The sequence below is a fragment of the Anomaloglossus baeobatrachus genome, chromosome 2, assembly GCF_048569485.1.
Source record: "Anomaloglossus baeobatrachus isolate aAnoBae1 chromosome 2, aAnoBae1.hap1, whole genome shotgun sequence".
NCBI lineage: Eukaryota > Metazoa > Chordata > Amphibia > Anura > Aromobatidae > Anomaloglossus > Anomaloglossus baeobatrachus.
Genome location: NC_134354.1, coordinates 594377519 through 594403260, shown reverse-complemented (window position 1 = coordinate 594403260; position 25742 = coordinate 594377519). Strand labels below are relative to the sequence as shown.

Below are 25742 nucleotides of genomic sequence, written 5' to 3'. Positions count from 1 at the left end.
GACATGGACCCGCTTTTCTTCAAACTCTTTCCAAAAGTCAAACAAATCAGATGAGAATGCATGTGTGGATGTATGCCTCCTGACACAAAGCAATAAACTGGCTAGGCCTGGCTACCAGGGGGTGTATAAGCTCAGAGGGAGGAGCTACACTTTTAAGTGTAGTACTTTGTGTGTCCTCCGGAGGCAGAAGCTAAACACCCATGGTCTGGGTCTCCCAAAGGAACGATAAAGAAATACATGTCACCATTACAGGAGGACTGTTTAAAATAAAAACGTAGTCAGAAAAGGTGTAAACTGTTTTTTTATAAAATGCAAAAATATTAATGGGATACAAAAAGGAGAGACTTTCAGTTGAAACTACATTTATATTATTAAAGGGCTTGTCTGGTGCCGCTCACTTCCACCTCAGGAGGAAAACAGCGCCAATGACTTGACATCTGTCGAGACGATTGATTTGCAGACTTCATAATATTTTACTATACACGTGTCCTCTTGTAATGACTAGAACAGGGGCATGATAGTTGCTGATTGTGCACGCTTTCCAGCAGGTATGTCCAGACGCATTGTCATCAGTGGGACTTCCCTCCTGATGTGGAAGGGAGTGGCAATGGATAAACATTATATCCTTTAAGCTAGTCTAAAAATGCACAGTTCCCATTGGATTCATAGATTTCAAATAAAAATACACCTATACAAAGGCCTGCTAACATTGCTAAAAGTAAGAATAAAATGACTTAAAGGGACCATCTGGATTCAATTACACTGGGAGGTGAGGAGGGCAGTTATTAGCCAGGCATCATCCACCTGTATAAGTAATTGCGATATGACAGGCGCACAATACCCGACTCTCGGACATGTGACCCAGCAGATATCTGTAGATGTGATACCACTGGCCCGAACACCTCCTGACCCGGAAGTGAGTGGAGCTGGATTACTCCTTTAAATCGTCCTTGTGTAAAATATTGTGCGGCTTCTGAAGGAATCCTATTTTACGAGCTTGCTCTTCTTGGATATTGGTTCCCCATTTCTTTGCCTCTGATCATTCTCAGTTGATGTTATGCCGGGAATCTATCAAGAAATTAGCAAAGATTTCAATGGAGCAAAAACATAACACTATTTGCCTTTCTGATAAAAAAATTCTGTACAGTCTAAGTATGAGGGCACCATGTAAGCGCAGTATTATTTCATTATTACAGCGCCATTTATTCCATGGTGCCATCACTAAGCTAGGACTTCGTGGCATCTATGGGCACCAGGGCAATCAGGATGAGCCGGGAAAAGTCCCGGGACTGTTGCATCTAATGGATGCGGCAATCTGGGCGGCTGCTGGTTGATATTTTTAAGCTTGGGGGGCTCCCAATAATGTGGGTCTCCCCAGCCTGAGAATACCAGCCCCCAGCTGTGTGACTTTATCTTGGCTGATTATCAAAATTGGGGGGGGACCACACGTCTTTTTTTTAATTAGTTATTTATTTAATTTACTGTACGATATAGACTCGCTCACCGGCGTCTGTGATTGGCTGTAGTAAGCCAGCTGTCACTCAGCGTGGGGGTGGCTCTGCCTTCAACCAATCACCGCCACAGGTGAGCAGGGAAGGATTGAATATCTTATGAGCAGCCGGCTCTGCAAGATGAAAGAGCTGCCGCGGCAGCAGTGCGGCAACCGACTGGTGATCGGCGAGTATGAAGCACTTGCTCCTACTCCTTTGCACCCGATTCTGGTCCCCATAGACTTTATATGGGGAGCAGTATCTGGCCAAATACCAGCGATCAATCCCCGCCGACCCGGAGTCTAGTCAGAAAAACACACCAAAAACACACGTAAAACAACAATTTGAGTTTTTCATTGCAGTTTTCAACACCTCGTAGAATTCAATGGGTGAAAAACGCAGTGAAAAAAGCTAAAAGAATTAACATGCTGCATCGTCGTGGTCACCACAAAGACACAGCCAAAAACACTGCAACGTGCGTACAGCCAAAATAAAATCTCAGACTTTGCTGGGGAAGGAAATTCAGTTTTGAGACTAAAACTGCACCCAAAAAACACGCAAATACACGGCAAAAAATGCAGCGTGCGTACAAGGCCCAGTATACTTGTCTCCAAAGCCAGCATTAAATAAATGAAGAACTAGCATAAGTACTAACCTCGGGCTCCACCAGATCCATGCAGATTTTCTGGTGCTGGATATTGGATGCATCCAGAGTAATCTTAACTTTTACTTTGTCAAACATATAGAACGTCGTATTTTCCACAGTTAATGAAGGAACCTGTAAAATGAAGACAACATAATTAACATATCCAAAACAAGTACAAATGTCATTTTGTTCCTATTTTCCCCTCCCCGACTCACCTCATCATTGTATGTTAGCTGACATTTTACTCTGTTCTTTCCCTCAAAAAACACGGTGCCTTCTAAACCAAATTTTGGGATCAGAACAACAATTGCATTTTTCCTAACAAACAAGATGTATCCTTCTTCATCCACAATTCCTTTTGTTTTAAAGAAGAGCTGTGAAAAGACAGAATTAACCCGTCAGAGATATATAGCAAGAATAAGAACGTTGGACAAACATGGACCTAGAAGCACATGCTGAAGACGAACATCAGCTAAACCTGCAGATTTCACATGGACTGGCTGATATGGGGGTAAAGAAGCAACTTTATAATATATTATAATCAGATCTGTTCCTTTTCATAATTCACAAGTAAAATCTGTATTCAGTGAACACAGATTTTCCCATTACTGAAATAGATGACAGTTAGTGCTTTTAAACTTCTATGGAGGTGGGGCTAGAAAGATGGACATTCTGCAAGTTCCATAGAACCAACTGTCATTTCAGTAATCTGTATTCATTGCAAACAGATTTAACCCCTTAAGACTGGCGAGCTTTTAATTTTTTGCATTTTAGTTTTTTCCTCCCCAATGACAGGTTAGAACAGAGTGGCGCGTAAATGCTGCGGTCAGAGATTGACAGTGGCATTTAACAGGTTAACAGCCGCAAGCAGAACTCCGCTCCACCCACAACTGTTAGAGGCAGATGATGGCTGAATATCATAGCCATCATCTACCGGGAAACATGTGGATTCGGCTTGCGAGCCTGCATCCAAGGCAGGGATCCGACTTATGACGTACATAGTATATGATAAGTCGCTAAAAAGTTAGAGAATCTGTCACCAGGTTCTTGACACAATCTTAGAGCAGTATATGTTAGAGACAGAGCTCCAGATTCCAGTAATGTGTCACTTACTGGGCTGCTTAGTGCAGTTTTGATAAATCACTGTTCTATCAGCAGGAGATTCTCATTAGAGGACTAATAAACCTGCTGCCAGGCAATGATATTTGTGAGCTCTGTATAACGTCGCCCTCACCACTGACTGTGAGCTTTCTGTGTACATGGCGCAAAGGCAGAAGTGCGGGCAGGGTTGTGCAGAGCTCAGCATGCAGAGAGCGGCTACATCTACAGCAGATAAAACTGCAAAATTAAAGAAGCTCTGGAAGTGACACATCGCAATAATGTGCTTCTATATCATGCTGCTCTCAGATGGGGTAGGAAAAACATGGGGACAGATTCCCTTCAACCAGTGAATTTAGAACTAAGAGGAAAAATAAGCACATTTCTAGAATAGATATATTACAAAAGTTGTTTATTTTCACATGTACTATTGTGTAAAGAAAATCAAAATGCTAACCATGGTTAATCTTTAAAGCCGAACAATAAAATCAGTATAAAAAGCAGTAAACTATGCGGTTTTGATTAGTTGCTATCAGAATAGTCATTAGCTGTAGCAGCGAGTCAGCAGACCTAACAGTGCTCAATATTAAGTGATAAACAATATAATACTAATAATAATGAGCAGAATTAAGTGTGGTCTGTTGGTCGATCCTCCACAACAGTCAACAACAATCAACACCGGGATCTCAGTGGGTGTAAAACCATAGGTATTAAAGGGAACCTGTCAGATGCAATGCTGGGCATTGAATAACATTTTAGTACGCCTTCATGCTAAGAGGGCGGAATAAGCGTAGGAACTAATGCCCTTGTGACTAGTCCCTGCGCTCAATAGCATCTTATAAAGGATCTTTAGAAATACTTTTTCTAAAGATCCCTTTATCTATGCTACTAGATACAAGGACGGATAGGCAGGGATAAGAAATATGCACCCAGACCTGCTTGTGGTTCTGGGTGCATGTTGCATCTGACTGTTCACTGTAAACACATAAATGTAAGCACAATGTACATAATAAGGAAGCTGGGTTATAAAATTCCCCCATATAACCAAAAAAGTACAGAATGACATGCTGGATTCTTAACTCTCTCAACAATCAAATACACAGACCGTGGGCCCAACCCGTCAATATCAGTGTAGCGTCGTGATCAATAATGTGTATGTGGGGCTAAAGCATATTCGGCAGGAATAGCTCAGATGTACATTTGTTCGCTGACAGCCAAATAACTTGTAAGGCTACCTCCACAAATATCTTTTACAAAGTATACAATGAAAGGTGGATTGGTGCAAATAAACACATACCTGTGTATGAAAGGCAACAGACGCCCTTTGCGAATACTGAGCCATTTTATGCCTGAAGTTGATATTTTTGCAGATTTCGGCTTGTTTATGTTTATCTGTAAGATCTGGATAAGTGGCGTCTGCACCCACTGCTACAGCGAGGAGCCGGTGAACTATGACATCAGCATACCTAGAAGGAAAAAAAGCTTACACTTTAGATTTAAAAAAAATACGTAAAAAAGTGACAGATTGGATGATGTGGCCCACGACCAATGTCCTAAACCAAACACTTGACATTCAATATTATTTAAAATCCGAAGGTTTCAGAAAAAAAAAAAACCTTTATCAAACCAGAACATACATTATTATAGAAGCTGGCCTGCCTCTTTAAAAGGGAACTTGTCAAGTCCAAAATCACAGGGTGAATCTGCAGGTAAATAGCGTTAAAATCATGCCTGCCTGACTATAAGCACAGTTATAGGGGGAAAGTGAACGATACGCTCCCTGTAGCCTCTCGCTTCCAGTCTTCGGGGTGGTGCAGAGTTCTTACAGTCACCACTCACTACACTATGAGCGCGGTGTAATCACTGCTCAGCGCAATGATTGCGCCCTGCTCTGAACACATGCTGCACACATACACTGCAGATTAGGCTTTCAATGTGATGAGAAATAATTACAGCTCGCTCATAGTATACTGAGAGGTGACTGTAGCAGCTCCCTGCATCACCCCAATGACTGGAAGAAAGCAGCTACAGGGAGGATGCAAGGTAATTTTCTCCTTGTAGCCGCTGCTCCAGTAAGGCAGGCAGGATTTTAATGCCATTTACCAAAACATTAACTCTATATCTGCATGTAAATAACGTTTGTGGTCATGACAGGTTCCCTTTAATGCCAAAGTTAGGTTAGTTTCACACTTGCGTTGGACGGGATCCGTAGCATTGCGTTGTGTGACGCATGCAACAGATTCGTTGCATATAGTAACACAACGGATGCTACGGATCGTACAAAATAACGCAATCCGTTATAGGTTTTTTTCCTTGACTTTACACATTTGAGCATGCGCAGTTGTGTAAAGACGGATGCGTTAACGGAATCCGTCAAATGACGCATTCTAACGGAATCCACCACCATAGGCGTCCATTATAAAAACAACGGATGCCAAACGGATTCCTGCAGGTTGCATTTTTTTGACACTCAGCCAAGCGCAGAAAAACGTTACATGCTGCGTTCCATCCACACGACGCTGCGTCGTCCAGCGGATACAATGCAGACACTTGCGTTACAGTGCGTCGTCTATACAAGTCTATGGAGAATAGCGCAGTGCGTTAACGGACTGTGCTATTCTCCATAGTGACGGAATGCGCTGAACGCAAGTGTGAAACTAGCCTTACTAAAAACAAACACTTCAATTGCATAATTCCTGTATAGACAATCTCGTAAACAATAGAACGTGTTAATAATAAATAAATATCTTGATTTAAGAATGCTTAATTTATTACATAACCCTAAACAATCCAAACTACATCAATGTCAATTTATGCCTTGAGTCCATTATATTTCTGCCCACATTCATTTATTTCCATAAGTACAAGTACAAACCTTCTAATGGGGGAAGTGAAATGTGTGTAAATGGGAGATGCGAGGCCATAGTGATGGAAGTCACTGTCCATCCCGGAGCAGAAGTACACCGCCTGCATCATGCAGCGAGTTGCCAGGATTCTCAATAATGTGTTCAGATATGGAAATTCAACACACTCCGCTTTATCTAAAGAGTCAGCCAGAGCCTTGGCAGAATCAGTCTTAACATCCAAATTCTAGGTAAAAATAAAAAAATAAAAAAAAAAGAAGAAGAAAGTGAAATGTTATAGGTCATATTGTGCATGGATCAGTAGAAGACTCGTAAACCTGCTACCATGTAGTCCTCCATATTTATAAGTTGTGTGTAACCCCGTCCCACCAGTGATTGTCCGCTTTCTCCCTATGTACAGTGTACACTGAAAGCTGTCCATCAGAGCTGTCCATCAGAGGTGGGTCATGGTTACATATATAGCGCAAAGTGTCACTAGCGGTCACACGTGCACACAGTGCACGGCACCGCTACAGTAGCACAGCGCATGCGCGGGACCACGGGCGCCCAGAGGTTTGAAATTCAGCGTTCGGGGGCGGCGTAAATTGGCAGGAGGACAGCAACGTACATCAGGCAGCCCGCCCCCATGGAAGATTTAAGAAATTTGCATACGAAAAAGGTACAAGCTTGTAAAGTATTTATTTTGGAATAAAAGGGGCCACAAAAACTATAGGAAGCTTCCTAGAATGCAGCCCAGGAGCTGCAGAGGGGGGAACTTCTAGCTTTATAGCTAAATTTCTGATGACAGGTTCACTTTAAAGAGCGAATCAGGAGCGTGCAATATCACCTTGGAGCGGGCAGCTTTTATAAGAATGTCATAGTTTCCAGGAGGTGGAGCGGGATGCTTGCGTAGTAAAGCATATTCTGAAAACTCATCATAGATCTTCTGCGCCACCGAAATATTAGCCAACAACATGAACTCCTCCACCATAGAATTGGTTTCCCTAAAAAAAAAAAAAAAAAGAAGTGAAGCAAATAAAAAAATAATAAAGTTTAAAAAATTATTAAATATGTGCCTCAATTTAAAAAAAGCAGAATGACAGACATATTATACACACACACACACACACACACACACACACACACACACACACACACACACACACACACACACACACACAAACTTAACAGCACATCTCTTAACGTACTTCAATTCCTTGGTCTGAAGGTCTATAGGGTCATGAGTTTCACTATCCAGATGGAATCGGACCTCAGGGGAAGAAAGGGTTAAGGCCCTGCAACATAAATGCACAAATTAAATGGTTTCAAGTACTGTACTTGGTATAGATTTATTTTTGTTCACATCAATCTGTGAAAAAAATAAATAAATAAATAAATATAATAATGATAGTGATTTTTTATATACACATACATACATATATATATTATACACACACAATATACACACAGACACATATATATATTATATGTATGTGTATATAATATGTGTGTATGTGTGTATGTGTATGTGTGTGTGTGTGTGTGTGTGTGTGTGTGTGTGTGTGTGTGTGTGTGTGTGTGTGTGTGTGTATGTATGTATGTATGTATGTATGTATGTATGTATGTATACACACACATATACATACATACATTCATTTGTAAATACAATAATAATTATTTCATGTGTGCACATTTATTAATTTATATTTTGACATAGTCAGCAGCTAGTACTCAATTACAATAATTGGACCACGGCACACTGGAGTGGACACTTTTTATGCTCGGCTGGATCCACACTGCGTTGTGTAAAAATAAAGTAATAATAAATAAAAGTCCATGCACCACAATGGCGATGTACAGCGGTTTCTACACGGTATATTGCTGATGTGTTCCTGGTGTTTCTTATAGAGCATAAAATAGAATTGGGGTCATTGCTCTGAAACAAACTGTGCAAAGAGGTGACTACATGGGACCTTTTCCTGCAGAAACTTTTACAGGGGGTAAAGTCACCATTAAGCCCAGGCAAGATTTTTTCAAAAGCCACTACAGAGATTATGGCAACAGTCAACATAATGCAGATATTTATTTTGCAGCAGGCAGTCTAAAATTATTGAAAGGATGAAGATGGTAGAGGAGGCAAATTTTAATGTCTGAAATTTTAATCAGGTCATTACAAGGAAAAGTACCTGAGAATAACCCATTTAATGAGCAGTAAAACTCCAATATATAATCAGTCTGGAAGAAAATATTGTATTATTTCTGAAGAATAGATGAGAAACAAGGACATAAGTTTTAAGTGGTATTCTCAAGCTATTAAAATTGCTTTAATTAGTTAGCTAACATTGCATTTGCAGTATCTCTCTGCTGTAAGTTTCCCCACAATGGGAGCTTTTATCTTCTATATTGCACAGCTGGTTTCTATGCAGCTCAGCCATCAGTGCCTGCCCAATCCCTCGCCGAGAGTGAGCAGTAGTTACATTCCAGGAGACAAGTTAATGCCTGACATTTCAGCCACCTCTCTCCAGCAAACCGATTACTATACAGCAGTTATTTGCTGTCCTCCTTCCCACCCACTAATTACTCCTGACTAGTTGTTGTTACAAATCTTGATAAGCTCGCACCATCAGCTTCTCCCATAGCAGTATGGTACAGAATAAATCACTGATGGCTGAATGTGTTAAAGCAGAACTTGTGCTGAGCAATATAGTATTGTAGTATTAGTACACTAATTCACTAGTGCCCACCCTGCCAGAAATCAAGAACTAAGGAGACTGCATAGCTTTGAGCTACTCAAGAGACAACTAGAGAATAACCCTTTAATGAATCTTCCACAAAAGACTATTTGAACGTTATTGTATGTTTTGTTATGAATGCAGCAACACAAAATATAGTTTTTTTTCAGCATTTTTTTTTTCTATTACAACTAAAATTATTATTATTATTATTATTATTATTATTATTATTATTATAAGTTAGATTCTGGCATTTTTTTCCCCACTTTCCTTTTCCTAAATGCTTACTAGTTCCACAAAGGAAAGACTGCTGATGAGCTGACAAGTGAAAAGCTCTTTCTCGATCCAACTCCTCACATGCGGTTGTCACTATTGACAGCGACATCTGAAGGATTAAAATGCTGGGATTGGATCTAGCTCCCATTCCAGCACATGTATCAGTAGCTCAGCTGTAGATTAAAGCCTTCTGGGGTTAAAGTGAGATGTCCCTGTGGACAAAGCCATTATGGCATATTCACAGAAAGTTACAGCTACCTCAAGAGTAAAGGCGGCGTTACACGCTACGATATATCGTGCGATCGCACCCGCCCCCGTCGTTTGTGTCACAGGCAATTCGTTGCCCGTGGCGCACAATGTCGTTAACCCCCGTCACACGTACTTACCTCCCTAACGACGACGCTGTGGGCGGCGAACATCCTCTTCCTGAAGGGGGTGGGACGTTCGTCGTCACAGTGACGTCACACAGCGGCCGCCCAATAAAAGCGGAGGGGCGGAGATGAGTGGCCGGAACACCCCGCCCACCTCCTTGCCGGCGGGACGCAGGTAAGCTGTGTTCGTCGTTCCCGGGGTGTCACACGTAGCGGTGTGCGCTGCCTCAGGAACGACGAACAACCGGCACGCAGAAGGAAAAACGACATTATGAAAATGAACGACGTGTCAACGAGCAACGATAAGGTGAGTATTTTTGCTCGTTAACAGTCGTTCGGAGGTGTCACACGCTACGACATCTCTAACGATGCCTGATGTGCATCACAAATTCCGTGACCCCGACGACGTATCGTTAGATATATCGTAGCGTGTGACGGGGCCTTAAGGCTTTATCATCTGCCTACTCTCCACTCATAACGGCACAATGAGTCCCAATTTTCTAGAGACACTGGGATTTTTCATTATTTCTAAAAAAAAAGGCACCATCCCATCAAGAGGTGGCTGTGCATTCCGCAAAAAATGCCGAGAACCCTTCCTCAGTAATTTCTAGAACTCCACATGCAGACAGATGGACATTTGTGGCCATCTCTAAATTCGGATGTCAAATGACTAGCTCAGTTCTCGAACTTTATAGTGATCGCACTGATGTCCTGGAGAAATACTTACAGAAAGAAGAACCCTAAAAGGGAGTACCCCGTTAAAATGTAAACTTTTAATAATATCATTAAAAGGTCAAGTGACCAAAAAACACACAAAAGAAAAATGAAAGGGTATAGGGTATATACTGACAATAACCAGGTGGGAGGTAAACAGTAGAAGAACACTGGCCCTAAAATATCTCTCCCTACCTGGCAATGGAGGGCATGACGTCCTAGAGAGGGACTGCGTCTCTGAACTACATCTCAGATAAGTTCTCTATTACCCACCACTGCACTGCAATGGGGGATATTGATATTATGTGTTTATTTGGTGTTGTGTGTTCGGGTTTAATAGGGTTAGTGAGGGCTTCCCGTCGTTTAATGGGGGCGTCACAATCCTCGGACGTCATACCCTCCATTGCCAGGTAGGGAGAGGCACTTTAGGGCCAATTAGGGCCAGCGTTCTTCTATTGTTTACCTCCCACCTGGTTATTGTCAGTATATACCCTATCATTTTTCTTTTGCATGTTTTTTGGTCACTTGACCATTTAATGATATTATTAGGTTATATTTTAACGGGGTACTCCCTTTATGGTTCTTCCGCTTGATTACCCTGCTTTATCGGCTGCGGCCTGGTTGTATATAAACTGGAGAAATACATGGTTTACCAGCAACAAGGGGTTCACCACAGATCAACCCACACAATGGTCTATTAAAGGGAATCTGTCACCAGGATTTTACTCCCACATCTGAGAGCAGCATAATGTAGAAACCGAGACCCCGATTCCAGCGATGTGTCCGCTACTGAGCTGTTTGTGGTCATTTTGATAAAAATCAATGTTTTTTCTGCTGCAGATCTAGCAGTTATACAGAGCTCATGAATATGCTGGACTACCTGGCAACATGCCAAGTAGTCCTCTAATGATAATCTACTGCTGATTATACAGAGATTATATCAAAACTAAGGAAAAGGATAAAATGGATAAAAATACCATAATTAAAACTTTATTCAGCAATTTTTTTTTATTTTTAAAAACATCATGATGGTGGAATTATAGTCTCAACATGTTTCAGGCAAGCATACCCTTAGACACTAATCTCAGTGACTAAGGGCATGCTTGTCTGAGACATGTTGAAACTATAATTCAACCATCATGATGTTTAATAAATAAAAAAAAACGGATTTTTGTGTACTCACCGTAAAATCGTTTTCTCTTAGCCATCATTGGGGGACACAGGACCATGGGTGTTATGCTGCCTATCCATAGGAGGACACTAAGTAGATGCAAAAGCATAGCTCCTCCTCTGCAGTATACACCCCCTGGCCGGGCCAGGCAAGCTCAGTTTTAGTACACAAGCAGTAGGAGAAAAAAGCAGTAAAAAACTTCTCAACAGAGGAACATGAGAAAAGAAGAGTCAAGACCAAATAAGGTACTGAGAGAACCAAGGCCCCGCAGGGCAACAGGGTGGGTGCTGTGTCACCCAATGATGGCTAAGAGAAAACGATTTTACGGCGAGTACACAAAAATCCGTTTTTGTCTGACGCCTCATTGGGGGACACAGGACCATGGGACGTCCTAAAGCAGTATATGGGTGGGAAACAGAAAAGAAGACAACACAACCCAAGGACTAGGAACCAGTCCCAGACAGCCTGGAGCGCCTACTGAGAGAGGTGCTCTACTGCCGTTTGCAGAATTTTCCTACCCAGATTTGCCTCAGTTGAAACCTGGGTATGGACTCTGTGATGCTTTGAAAAAGTATGTAGGCTAGACCAGGTCGCAGTCTTACACACCTGTTCCACTGAAGCCTGATGCCGAATGGCCCACGAAGCACCAACTGCTCGCGTGGAATGAGCCCGCAGCCCACTAGGAATGGGCTTGAGTTGCAGGCGGTAGACTTCCTGGATCGCAGAGCGAATCCAGCGAGCCAGAGTCGCCTTTGAAGCTGCCTGTCCCTTCTTAGGCCCCTCAGGAATGACGAACAAAGAGTCCGTTTTCCTAAAGGGGGCTGTCCTGGATATGTAATATCTGAGAGCTCTGAAGAGGTCTAACGAATGCAGAGACCTTTCCACCCTATGAACCGGGTGTGGACAAAATGAAGGCAGAACAATGTCCTCGTTCAAATGAAACGGGGTAAGAACCTTTGGAAGGAAATCCGGAAGTGGGCGCAGAACCACCTTGTCCTGGTGAAAGATCAGAAAAGGCTCGCGGCAGGAGAGTGCTGCTAGCTTCGAAACCCATCTGATGGACGTAATTGCCACCAGGAATGTTACCTTCCAGGACAGAAGAGCAAGGGAGGATTCCTTGAGGGGTTCAAAGGGAGACCTCTGGAGACCGTCCGGAGCGAGGTTGAGGTCCCATGGGTCCAGCGGCCGTTTGTACGGGGGAACTAGATGGGAAACACCCTGGAGGAAGGTCTTGACTTGCGCTTTTTGAGCCAGGCGGCATTGGTAGAAGATTGAGAGTGCTGAGACCTGCCCTTTAAGGGAACTGAGAGTCAACCCTGCTTTCAAGCCAGACTGTAGAAAGTCGAGAATTCTGGGGATGGCCAGAGGCATAGGCTGGACGTTAGTTTCTTTGCACCATGAAAGGAAGATTTTCCACGTATGGTGGTAAATGCGGGATGAAGCAGGCTTTCGGGCGCTGATCATGGTGGAGATAACCACGGGGGAAAATCCCGCTCTTGTTAATACCCAGGTCTCAATGGCCATGCCGTTAGCTTCAGGGCTCTGGAGTTCTGATTGGAAATGGGCCCTTGGGTCAGCAAGTCTGGGATGTCTGAAGGCGCCACGGTGCGTCTGTGAGCATTTGTACTAATTCGGCGTACCAGGCACGCCTGGGCCAGTCCGGTGCTATCAGTATCACCGGGACTCCCTCTGCCTTGATCTTCCTGATCACCCGCGGCAGCAGGGGTAGAGGTGGAAATATGTAAGGCAGGCGGAAGTGGTGCCAGGAGCAGACTAGAGCATCCGCGTCGATGGACTGCGGGTCGCGTGACCTGGTTATGAACGCGGGTACCTTTGCATTCAACCTTGAGGCCATTAGGTCCACGTCTGGTGTGCCCCAGCGAGTGCAGATGTGTAGAAACACATCTGGGTAAAGAGACCATTCTCCGGCAGCCAGGCCTTGGCGACTCAGAAAGTCAGCTGCCCAGTTCTCTACCCCCGGTATGTGTACCGCTGATATCACTGATCCCGTCGATTCGGCCCAGCTGAGGATCTTGTGGGCCTCGAGATAAGCCGCTTTGCTGCGGGTGCCCCCCTGCCGATTGATATAGGCTACAGCTGTCGCATTGTCCGATTGGACGACCTGCTAGCAGAGGGCAGAACGCTCTGATCGCGCGGAATTCCAGGGTGTTTATGGGTAGGGAAGATTCCTGGGGCGTCCAACGTCCTTGAGCAGTGTGGTGCCGGTACACTGCTCCCCAGCCTAGGAGGCTGGCGTCCGTGGTCAGGACCAGCCAGTTCACTGGGAGAAAGGATCTCCCCTTCGATAGGGATGAGGACCGAAGCCACCAGCGGAGTGCGTACCTGACTGAAGGCATCAGGTGAAGATGTCTGTCCAGGGAGAAGGGGCTCTTGTCCCAGGCCGCTAGAAGGGCTAGCTCCAGTGGGCGGAGGTGCAGTTGAGCAAAGGGTACTGCTTCCATAGCCGCCACCATCCTGCCGAGCACTTTCATGCTGAATCGAATGGAGCGAGACGGAGGACTTAGAAGGCAGTGTACCGCTCGTTGAAGAGCGAACGCCTTGTCCTGAGGGAGAAGGATCAAGCCCCGACAGGTGTCCAGGGACATGCCCAGGAAGGTGATGGATCGTGATGGGACCGGGGATGATTTGTCCAGATTCACTAGCCACCCTATGCGGGATAGGGTGTCCACAGTGATCTGTACGCTGGTTGAGCAGTTGCGGAAGGAGGGGGGCCTTGATGAGGAGGTCGTCCAAGTAAGGGAGAACGACCACTCCCCTGGCGGCCGCCATGACTTTGGTGAAGACCCTTGGTGCGGTGGCAAGGCCGAAGGGTAGAGCTACGAATTGAAAGTGGGAGTCCTGAATTGCAAAGCGGAGGAACTTTTGGTGATCTGGGGCGATGGGTATGTGCAGGTACGCGTCCTTGATGTCTATGGATGCGAGGAATTCCCCTTCGACCATGGATACAATAATGGACCTTAGGGACTCTATTCTGAATCTCCGTACGTGCACATGCTTGTTTAGGTGTTTGAGGTCCAGGATGGGTCGAACTGACCCATCCTTTTTGTGGACCACAAAGAGGTTGGAATAAAAACCCCCGAACTTCTCGTCGTCTGGGACAGGTATTATCACTCCTGCTGTTAGAATTTCGGACCCGACCCCCGAGTCGGTTCTATGTGGTAACCGGAAGACACAAGGTCTCGCACCCATTTGTCGTCTGAGGCGGCAGCCCAGATGTGTTGAAAGAGCCGCAGTCGACCTCCTACAATGAGTGTGTCTTCCGGGGCGCCGAAGGATTCATGCGGGGGAAAAACGTCGTGGCCGAGTCTCCCTAGTCCTGGACTGTTTCGGTCTAGGCTGCCATGACGAAGTAGGTTTCGGGGAGAGCTGAGAAGGTCGGTCCCTGCGTAGTCCGCGGCTGGTGGCGTGGACAGTACGTGGACAGTACGGGGTGTCGACCAACCAAAATGAGTTCCGAAAGGAGCGGAACGAGGACTGTGGACGTCTGGTGAAGGACGTCCTGGAGTTCAGCTGGGGGATGGAGGTACTCTTTCCTCCCGTGGCGTCAGAAATGAGCTTGTCCAGACGTTCGCCAAACAATCGGTCTGGAAAAAAGGGGAGGCCCGTGAGACTTCTTGGAGGCAGAGTCCACTCGCCATTGTCGGAGCCAGAGAGCTCTACGGATGGCTATGGTATTTGAGGCGGCAAACGCTGCGCAGGTAGCAGCGTCAATGGAGGCCTGCATGAGGTACTCCGACGCAGCGGCAATTTGAGCTGTTACCTCTGTGAAGGTATGAGTGAACTGGGATTCCTCAAGCGAAGTGTTAAGGGATTCTGCCCAAACCGAGATTGCCTTTGCGACCCACACAGAGGCAAAGGAGGGCGAGAGGGAGGAACCCGCAGCCTCAAAAGCAGAGCGGGCGAGGTGCTCCACCTGTCTGTCTGTTGGGTCCTTGATGGAGGAACCATCGGGTAAAGACAGGAGCGTCTTTATGGTAAGGTGGGAGACCGGGGGGGTCGACCGAGGGCGGATCGGCCCAGCCCTTAGGGGCAGGTGAGGCAAAAGGGTACCGGGACTCCATGAGTTTTCGGTTACCGAAGCGCCTGTCTCCCTTTGCTTTGTGAGTATATCCTGACACTCAGGGTGATCAGTGAAAACCTTTTGGGGTTTCCTTGCCCTCTTAAAGGAGACCGCATGGTCAGTGGTAGTGGATGGGGGATCCTCCACATGCAGAGTTTGATAAAGTTAATAAACAACCCACTGCACATAATAGGCAATATATCCTTACCCAATATATGGATAATACATCAGATTGATTAATAGTATAACATGTAACACCCACTGTGCAGGCCTGGACAAAAAGGGCTAATCGCTAATGTAAGGCAGTGCAAAAGGAAAGAGAAAACGCCCAAATAGTTAATAAAAAAATTATTTATTATCATAGGTGCACATGCAAAGGTGGAACAAGGACAAGACAGGACTTAAAAGCCCCAAAGAAAGGTCACGGAGCCCTCCTATATTAGTGCCGTGTATACAATACTATTAACATCTTCACCAGACTATAGCAAGGGGGTCCACTAGATGTCAATGGAACATCCCTATATGCAATATGTTTAAACATGAGCAAGGGATTAAGGCAAAAAAACCGCAAAGGTCCATATATTACCTGATACTGCCCACAAATCAGATGCTGGATGTCAGATTAGGAGAGGGAGCCGCGACCTGCAGAGTTTGGTTGATTGCTGCTATAAGGGAGTCTATTGCAGTGTGATCATCTGGAGAGGCTGAAACCAAGGAATCCTCCTGGTACAAACAGCCTTCTCCCTCCTCCAGCTCTTCAGAAGCCGTGGAGCGTGTGGGAGAGCCTGCCCTGCATGCTCCCGAGGGAGAGCCCGCTGGAGACACCTGGCCGTGTGCTCTTTTCCTGATCCCTGCAACCGGTGAAGCATGTGCCCGGATTACCTCAGAAGGATCCTCCATAGGGGTATCCTCAGGCTGCATTCTGTCCAGGGACCCAGAAGGGTGTGGAGGACGACATTGTATAGCCAGCACCAGGTTCTGTGACAGTTTTTCCATGGATTGGGACAAACTGTGCCCATTCCGGTGAGCTGGGAGCCCTAGGCTCTGGGCTGACGGTTGCGGCGGTGGTGGCAGGGGGGTCTTGGAGGGCTATAGGGGCACAGGACTCACAGAGAGAAAGAGGTGTGTTTACGTGGTAGCTCAACGTGGCAGGCAGTGCAGGCTGAATAATAGGGCTAAGGCTCACATAGTCTCTTAGTGCCTTTTGAATTCTGCATGTTCCTGATAGGAGGATGCTAGGAGGGGGAGCAATGTTTAGCAGAGCTACAGTGAGCAGCACCTTACCAAAATCAGCTGATGGCTGGAGATCTTCCCACGCTTTCCTGGGGGGGGCGGGGCTTAGCGCTAAAAGAGCGCGAAGAAGTAGTCAGTGTGCCCCCCAACCCCCCCCCCCCCCCGCTGTGGGTAGTAAAAAACGGCAGGAAAGGAGCTTCTGATAGTTTTCTTCCCTCTCCCTCTAGTCAGCACACAGTGTGTCACTGGTGGTTATCAGCTGGCTTTTCTGCTAGATCAAATAAACAGAGCAGATAATAAACAGCGTGAGTCCCTGAGCTCTGTGATTCTCTAGCCACCCCCTCCCCCCTGCCACCAGGAAATTATCTGTGCAGGAGTTTGCAAACAGGAGGGACTTCCCCCCTCCTCCAGCCAGCAAGCTAGGGAAAAGTTAACACTGTGTGTTCAGGATTCCTGGGGCTCTCTTCCTTGCATTAGCCAGGGACTTTCTCATAATAAATACTGTATATTCAGCCCTGGGAGCCTTTGCTGTACAGCCTTTTCTCCCTTTGTCTGGGAAACCAGTCAGGGGGGGGGATCTCACCTTAAACACTGCTTCAATCCAGGCAGTGACAATAGCAGAGTCAGCTTGCTGTATCCGGTCACAACGGTGCCATATTCAACTCAGAGCCTGCAAAGAGGGGCTGATGAATTGTGCCTCTGCCCTGGGCTTTGGAAAATCGGTGTCTATGGAACCCGTCGTCCAGCCCAGGATCCAGCGTCGCGGAAGGGGGTACGTGTAGGCAACACTTCACGTTCCCGCCCATTGATGGGAGTGGGAGATCGGTCCCAAAAGGAAACCGTCGCCCTCAAAAAATAAACCTTAAAAAGGAAGTGCCTCCTATAGACACTAAGCTAAAAACGGAGTCTGCCTGGCCCGGCCAGGGGGTGTATACTGCAGAGGAGGAGCTATGCTTTTGCATCTACTTAGTGTCCTCCTATGGATAGGCAGCATAACACCCATGGTCCTGTGTCCCCCAATGAGGCGTCAGAGAAAAAAAAATTTGCTTAATAAAGATGAAGATTTTAATTATGGGACTCGCCACTCTATCAAAACTATACTAAGAAGCTCAGTAAGTGACACATCACTGGAATCAGGGTCAGTCTCTACATTATGCTGCTCTCAGATTAGGTGGCAAAAACCTGGTGACAGATTCCCTATAATGCTTGTGAAGAATTTTTTTTTAGAATTCTTTATTTAACCGATAAACATGGAAACACATCAATCAAATTCAGTAGCATTACATTTCGCATCCATTGTATGTTATCTCCTATCTGGCTACCTGTAACCTATGATAACTACAACACTTTGCCTCCTCCATGTTTACCAAGGAGTTTTCAAATATAGAGATACTATGGTGAGTTAAGAAAAAAAAAAAAAGAGAGAAACAAGTAAGGCAGGATAGATTAGACCAGAAACGAGTAGGGGGGAGCACACAAAAGGAAAGGGGTGATGGGGAGAGAGTAAGACAATAGGGGACAAACAGCCACAAAGCAGAGATCCAACATCTCAGGGCACCTCTGTCTCACGGCAACAGTGGGGCCCCCGTCAGTCAGGGGGAATCCAGGTACCGTATTCCGTGGAGAATTTAAACTCTATCCAGGAAAACCACGTCTTGTGAAAAGCCTCTTGTCTGTCATGGAGAGACGCCGTCAGGTCCTCCATGTACAACAGTTCATTCACCCTGTTTGCCCACATTGATAATGTCGGCGGAACGGGGGATCTCCATCTCAGGGGGATGCACGTCCTGGCAGCCATCACCAGGAAGCTTAACAGAAACCCTTTATAGGCACGAACAGAGGAATCGGATAATTGGAGTAAGAAGAGTTCCGGACCCAGGGTCTGCATGTGTCCAGTCACATGCCCGATCACTCCCAGCACCTCCTCCCAAAAACGCTGCAACACTGGGCATTCCCAAAATGTGCAGGAAGTTTCCTTCCCCAGCCCCACATCTCCAACAGCTAGAGTCCACTCCTGGGAACATCCTGTGGAGTTTTGTCAGGACCCTATACCAACGAGAGATACATTTATAGTTGGCCTCTTGGAGTTTGGAGCTGACTGATGTTTTGTGAGAAAGTGACAGCACCTTGTTTCTCTGTGAAGTCGAGAGGGTGAGGCCCATGTCTGACTCCCAATGCAAGAGGAACCTAGGCGGAGGCAGGTCTGCAGAGTTACATAGCATGGTGTGTGAGATGGCCAGTGAGTGTCGGAGAGTCCCATTCTCCATACACAGCTTCTCAAAGTTGGTGAGGGGTCTAGCAAACTGGCTATGGACATGAAAAGAACAAAGAAAGTGTCGGAGCTGCAAAGAACGCCAAAGGCCCAGCGGTCCGGGGTCCCGGAAGTTCCGAAGTTCCTCTATTGTTGGCCATTGCCCCCAGACTCCGATGTGGTGGGCGCGAAATCCGTTTCGGGAGATCCAGAGACGAAACACTGGGTCAGAAAGACCGGGCGAGAAGCCAGGGGCGCCTATGACCGGGGAAAGGGGAGAGGGTAAAGGCATTAGGGCTCTCCGGACCGCCTCCTGGGAACAGCAAGATAATGTAGCGCCGATCGTAGGATGGGATTTGAGTTCTGTGCCCACAGGGGAAAGCGCCCAGGGGAGCCCCGCCAATGGCATTTCAGTGAAGCTCTGCTCCACCTGCACCCATGGTTTGGCCTTGGAGTGCCGACACCAGTCCACCACCCTGGCTACGTGAGTGGCAATGTAATATGTCCTGAGGTCCGTAAGACCCAGCCCCCCCGGGCTCTAGGTCTACATAACAGTGACCGCGCCAATCTCGCCGGCTTGTTTGCCCATAGGAACTTCGCTTGTATGGAGGCAACTTCTTTAAAGAAGGGCTTTGGGATCCCAATGGGCAGGGTCTGAAGGAGGTATAACAGTCTCGGGAAGATGTTCATCTTAAAAATCGCAGACCGTCCGAACCACGTGAATGTGCCTTTTGACCAAGTTTTGCAGTCTTCTTTAATTTTTTGGAGAAGAGGGGTAAAGTTCAACTGGAATAAGGAGCTCACATCGGCCGACAATTTGAGTCCCAAGTATCGCAAGTACTGAGGAGCCCACTGAATATCAGAGGCTCCCCGTAGCTGCGAAACTACCTCCGCGGGGAGGTTAACGCCTAGTGCCTACGATTTAGACAAGTTGATCTTGAAGTTAGAGAGTAGGGAGTAACGATTAAATTCCTGCATTAGCGCTGGGAGCGAATTGGCAGGGTCAGTGATAAAAAATAATAGATCATCCGCAAAGGCAGCTAATTTGTGTGTCACGCCCCCGATCTCCGGTCCCTTAATGCTCGTGTTCTTCCAGATGTGACGCAGCAGGGGCTCTAATGTGAGTATGAATATCATTGGGGAAAGCAGGCAGCCCTGCCGTGTGCCATTGGCGATCGGAAATCTCTCTGAAAGCACTCCATTAACCCGAATGCGTGCCGACGGTGCACTGTATAGAGATCCTATCCAACTTAGCACGTTTCCCCCCAGACCCAGGAAAGCGAGGACCCCATCAAGAAACATCCAACCGACCCGGTCGAACGCCTTCTCGGCGTCCGTCGAAAACAACATAAGAGATCCATCATCTGTCCTGGCCCCATGAATCAGGTTGATGGCCCTCGTGGTGTTATCCCTAGCCTCCCTGCCCAACATGAACCCGGCTTGGTCCGAATGGACTATACCCACTATCAGGGGGGACAGCCGATCGGCCAGAATCTTGGCAAACAACTTTAGGTCCACATTGAGTAGGGAGATCGGGCGATAGTTGGCACAGCTGGTGGGATCCCTCCCCTCCTTAGGAATAACCACTATGTTGGCCGATAGGGCGTCCCTAGGTAAAGGTGGGAATGGACACGATGGGATGTTGTTGAAAGCTGCTAGGAAGTGGGGGGGACAATATAGGACCTAGCTTCTTGTAATAGGACACCGGGAGAGCCCATCCGGCCCCGATGCCTTACCCGAAGGGGAGTTCTTTAGGACCGCGGCGAGCTCCGCCTCGGAAATCGGTGCCTCCAGTGACTCTATATCTTCCAGTTTAAGCATCGGGAGTCCTGAAGATCTTATATAGTCCTGAATTCTTTCCCTAGCTGTCTTCCTATCGTCCTCTGTCAGATTGTTGTCAATCGAATATAGGGCAGAGTCTTGTGAACAATTTTAATGTTGGCTGTCTCAAGGAAAGACTGTCTAAGAAAAATTAGATATATAGCATACATAAATGGCCATTTGTATATCTGAACAGTTGCCTCTTCACAGCATATCTCGTAACTGGGTACCTACACTATGCTGAAGCCTCTCTCTGGGTTAAAAACCTCCTGTGCATGGGCAAGTAGGAACCTGCTATATAGGATAAGATTACCTGTGGCAAGTGGAGGAGGGGTGCACGGTCAGAAGGTATGACCCTCTTAATATAAACAAAAAGACTGACTGCACTCACCAAACTGAGGTGTGAACAAGTACATAACTAAACATGACATAAAATACAAAAAAAGACAGTTGCACTCTGATAATGCTAAAGTATGAAAACTATGAATGTGTGAACATGGCCCTGCAATACTGCTAAGGAAAATCTTAGAAAAATGAGATATTTCACATATATAGGATATATATATGAGATAAGCTGTGAAGGGGCAACTGGGCAGATATACAAATGGCAAATTTATATATGCTAAATATCTCATTTTTCTTAGATTTTCCTTAGCAGTAATGCAGGTCCATGTTCACACATTCATGGTTTCCATACTTCAGCATTATCAGAGTGCAAGTGTCTTTTTTTGTATTTTATGTCATGTTCAGTTATGCACCTGTTCACACCTCAGTTTGGTGAGTGCAGTCAGTCTTTTTGTCTATATTTAGAGGAAAGACTGAACATTATTCCATGCATAGGCCCAGAACCCGCTATTGCCGGTGCCATCCTACACTTCATAGGGAGTATTCCTTTATGTACATACCCGATCTTTTCAAAACCGGCATCTCTCAGACATGAAGTAATGGTTCGTTAGAGGAAAACGTATTCTTTAGAATAATTTATCTTCTGCTATTATAACCATTTAACAAACAAATCATTTCAGTGTCACTGATAGATTACAGGGGTTTATAGTAAAAAGGTCAGAAACAAAAACATATTCAATAATTTACCCATTATCTATTCTCCGCTTCTTCAAAATCTTTGCTAATTTATTCAGCAGACGAAGACTTTTGGTAATCTCATCATTCATGTTGGGAGAATCAATTCTCATCTGCGCTTCTGCATAGGTGAGGGACGCCTGCAAGAGAGGAAAGTTAGCGACACACTACTCCATGGATCTGGTGCAGTAAGACATTGCTTAGCAATTAGAGAGATTACACTAGATTCATCCTTTATCGGCACCATTTATAATACATACGTCATGTACAGTGTATCCAATTCTTCACAGATACTAATAAACATTAAATGCTGAACTAGTGGAACCCACAGATTTATTATTTGCACAAAAGTATTGGGACAAAGCTCTTAATTTTTTTTTCAGTTCCACTATTGCAGTTATAAAACATGCATCCCCTAAGCAGTCTGCCTTTACTAACATTAGTGGAAGAATTGCTGGTTCTATAAAGATCACTGAACTGGAGTGTGGCCCTATAATATTATATTATGTGCAATATTATGTCACCATTGGAACAAGCCAGCATGTAAAACTTCTTCCCTCCTAAATAATAAGGCTATGTGCCCACGTTGCCTTTTCATGTGCTTTTCTGCCCCCAAATGCATGTTTTGGCAGGAAAAAATGTGCTTTTTTTATTGCGTTTGCGCGTTTTTCCTGCTTTTTTTTTTTAGTCATGGCAATCACGGGGGTTCAGGCACTGTACCCTCGCGATCGCCACAGAGTTCGGCTGATATTACAGCCAGGACTCGGCTCCCACTGCCCAGAGCGGTCCATATGCCGCTCCCGGCAGTTTAACCCCCTGAATTCGATCAGTGCGGTTGCAGCATTCAGAAGGCAGAGAGAGGAACCGCTTACCTCTTCCTGGCGATCGGGTCCCTGGAACGCGATCACAGATACCCAGATTGCTGCCATAGTAACCCTAGGTCATCACCATGATGACCCTGGGTTACTGAGCTATGGAGAGCCTCACACACCATGCTGTATACAAGGTGTGAGGCGAAGCACTGCACTATAATCCGCTGTAGTGATAAAGCATTGCAAAGGATTATAGAAACACAGGAAATAAACGCAAAAACAATTGACATGCTGCTTTTTCAGCAACTAAATCTGTAAGGAAAAAAGAAGCAGTATGTGCACAGCAAGTCCGCATTCTCATAGACATTGCTGGGATGCTTTTTCTTTGCTTTTATTGATTAAAATAAGCAACGAAAGAAGGGAATTTTGTTTACTTACCGTAAATTCCTTTTCTTCTAGCTCCTATTGGGAGACCCAGACAATTGGGTGTATAGCTTCTGCCTCCGGAGGCCACACAAAGTATTACACTTTAAAAAGTGTAACCCCTCCCCTCTGCCTATACACCCTCCCGTGCATCACGGGCTCCTCAGTTTTGGTGCAAAAGCAGGAAGGAGGAAACTTATAAATTGGTCTAAGGTAAATTCAATCCGAAGGATGTTCGGAGAACTGAAAACCATGAACCAAAAGAACAATTCAACATGAACAACATGTGTACACAAAAGAATAAACAGCCCGAAGGGAACAGGGGCGGGTGCTGGGTCTCCCAATAGGAGCTAGAAGAAAAGGAATTTACGGTAAGTAAACAAAATTCCCTTCTTCTTTGTCGCTCCATTGGGAGACCCAGACAATTGGGACGTCCAAAAGCAGTCCCTGGGTGGGTAAAAGAATACCTCGATAAAAAAAGCCGAAAACGACCCCCTCTTACAGGTGGGCAACCGCCGCCTGAAGGACTCGCCTACCTAGACTGGCGTCTGCCGAAGCATAGGTATGCACTTGATAGTGTTTCGTGAAAGTGTGCAGACTAGACCAGGTAGCTGCCTGACACACCTGCTGAGCCATAGCCCGGTGCCGCAGTGCCCAGGACGCACCCACGGCTCTGGTAGAATGGGCTTTCAACCCTGAAGGAAGTGGAAGCCCAGAAGAACGGTAGGATTCAAGAATCGGTTCCTTGATCCATCGAGCCAAGGTTGACTTGGAAGCCTGCGAACCCTTACGCTGGCCAGCGACAAGGACAAAGAGGGCATCTGAACGGCGCAGGGGCGCCGTGAGAGACACGTAGAGCCGGAGTGCTCTCACTAAATCTAATGAGTGCAAATCCTTTTCACATTGGTGAACTGGATGAGGGTAAAATGAAAGTAAGGAGATATCCTGATTGAGATGAAAAGGGGATACCACCTTAGGGAGAAATTCCGGGACCGGACGTAGAACCACCTTATCCTGGTGAAAAACCAGGAAGGGGGCTTTGCATGACAGCGCTGCCAGCTCCGACACTCTACGGAGCGATGTAACTGCCACTAGAAATGCCACCTTTTGCGAAAGACGTGATAAAGAGACATCCCGCAGCGGCTCGCAAGGTGGTTTCTGAAGAGCCGTTAGCACCCTGTTGAGGTCCCAGGGTTCCAGCGGACGCTTGTAAGGTGGGACTATGTGGCAAACTCCCTGCAGGAACGTGCGGACCTGCGGAAGCCTGGCTAGACGCTTTTGAAAAAACACGGAAAGCGCCGATACTTGTCCCTTGAGAGAGCCGAGAGACAAACCCTTGTCCATTCCGGATTGAAGGAATGAAAGAAAAGTGGGTAAGGCAAAGGGCCAGGGAGTAAAACCCTTGTCAGAGCACCAGGATAAGAAGATCCTCCAAGACCTGTGATAGATCTTGGCGGACGTTGGTTTCCTGGCCTGTCTCATAGTGGCAATGACATCTTGAGATAACCCTGAGGACGCTAGGAGCCAGGACTCAATGGCCACACAGTCAGGTTGAGGGCCGCAGAATTCAGATGGAAAAACGGCCCTTGAGACAGCAAGTCTGGGCGGTCTGGGAGCGCCCACGGTTGACCCACCGTGAGATGCCACAGATCCGGGTACCACGACCGCCTCGGCCAATCTGGAGCGACGAGAATGGCGCGACGACAGTCGGACCTGATTTTGCGCAGCACTCTGGGGAGCATCGCCAGAGGAGGAAACACATAGGGAAGTCGAAACTGCGACCAATCCTGAACTAATGCGTCCGCCGCCAGAGCTCTGTGATCTTGAGACCGGGCCATGAATGCCGGGACTTTGTTGTTGTGCCGTGACGCCATGAGATCGACGTCCGGCGTTCCCCAGCGGCGACAGATCTCTCGAAACACATCTGGGTGAAGAGACCATTCCCCCGCGTCCATGCCCTGTCGGCTGAGAAAATCTGCTTCCCAGTTTTCTACGCCCGGGATGTGAACTGCGGAGATGTTGGAAGCTGTGGCTTCCACCCACTGCAGAATTCGTCGGACTTCCTGGAAGGCTTGACGACTGCGAGTGCCGCCTTGGTGGTTGATGTAAGCGACGGCCGTGGCGTTGTCCGACTGGATTCGGATCTGCCTGCCCTCCAGCCACCGATGAAAGGCCAATAGGGCTAGATACACTGCCCTTATCTCCAGAATATTGATCTGAAGGGATGACTCTATCGAAGTCCAGGTTCCCTGAGCCCTGTGGTGGAGAAAAACCGCCCCCTCCCCCTGACAGGCTCGCGTCCGTCGTGACCACAGCCCAGGTGGGGGGTAGGAAGGATTTCCCCTGCGACAGAGTTGGGAAGGAGCCACCACTGAAGTGACGTCTTGGTTGCAAGGGAAAGAGAGACGTTCCTGTCGAGGGAAGCCGACCTCCTGTCCCATTTTCGGAGAATGTCCCACTGGAGTGGCCGCAGATGGAATTGCGCGAAGGGCACTGCCTCCATCGCTGCCACCATCTTCCCCAGGAAGTGCATGAGGCGCCTCAAGGGGTGTGACTGACCCCGAAGAAGAGATTGCACCCCTGCCTGCAGAGAAAGCTGTTTGTCCCGCGGTAGCATGACTACCGCTGACTGAGTATGAAACTCCATCCCAAGGTACGTCAGTGATTGGGTCGGTGTCAACTTGGATTTTGGAAAGTTGA

General features: G+C 46.6%; 1 protein-coding gene across 1 annotated transcript in view; it reads right to left on the bottom strand.

Moving 5' to 3' along the window:
* Nucleotides 1-283: 283 nt before the first annotated feature.
* Nucleotides 284-25742, bottom strand: part of DIS3 (DIS3 exosome endoribonuclease and 3''-5'' exoribonuclease) — a 114326-nt gene continuing 88867 nt past the window's right edge. Inside the window, exons 15-22 of the mRNA XM_075336816.1 lie at nucleotides 21820-21947; nucleotides 7286-7372; nucleotides 6925-7081; nucleotides 6110-6324; nucleotides 4532-4700; nucleotides 2352-2510; nucleotides 2146-2268; nucleotides 284-1068 (exon numbers count right to left, since the gene is read on the bottom strand). Of these exons, the coding sequence (XP_075192931.1) occupies nucleotides 985-1068; nucleotides 2146-2268; nucleotides 2352-2510; nucleotides 4532-4700; nucleotides 6110-6324; nucleotides 6925-7081; nucleotides 7286-7372; nucleotides 21820-21947 (1122 nt within the window). The 3' untranslated portion in view covers nucleotides 284-984. The remainder of the gene's footprint in view (nucleotides 1069-2145; nucleotides 2269-2351; nucleotides 2511-4531; nucleotides 4701-6109; nucleotides 6325-6924; nucleotides 7082-7285; nucleotides 7373-21819; nucleotides 21948-25742) is intronic.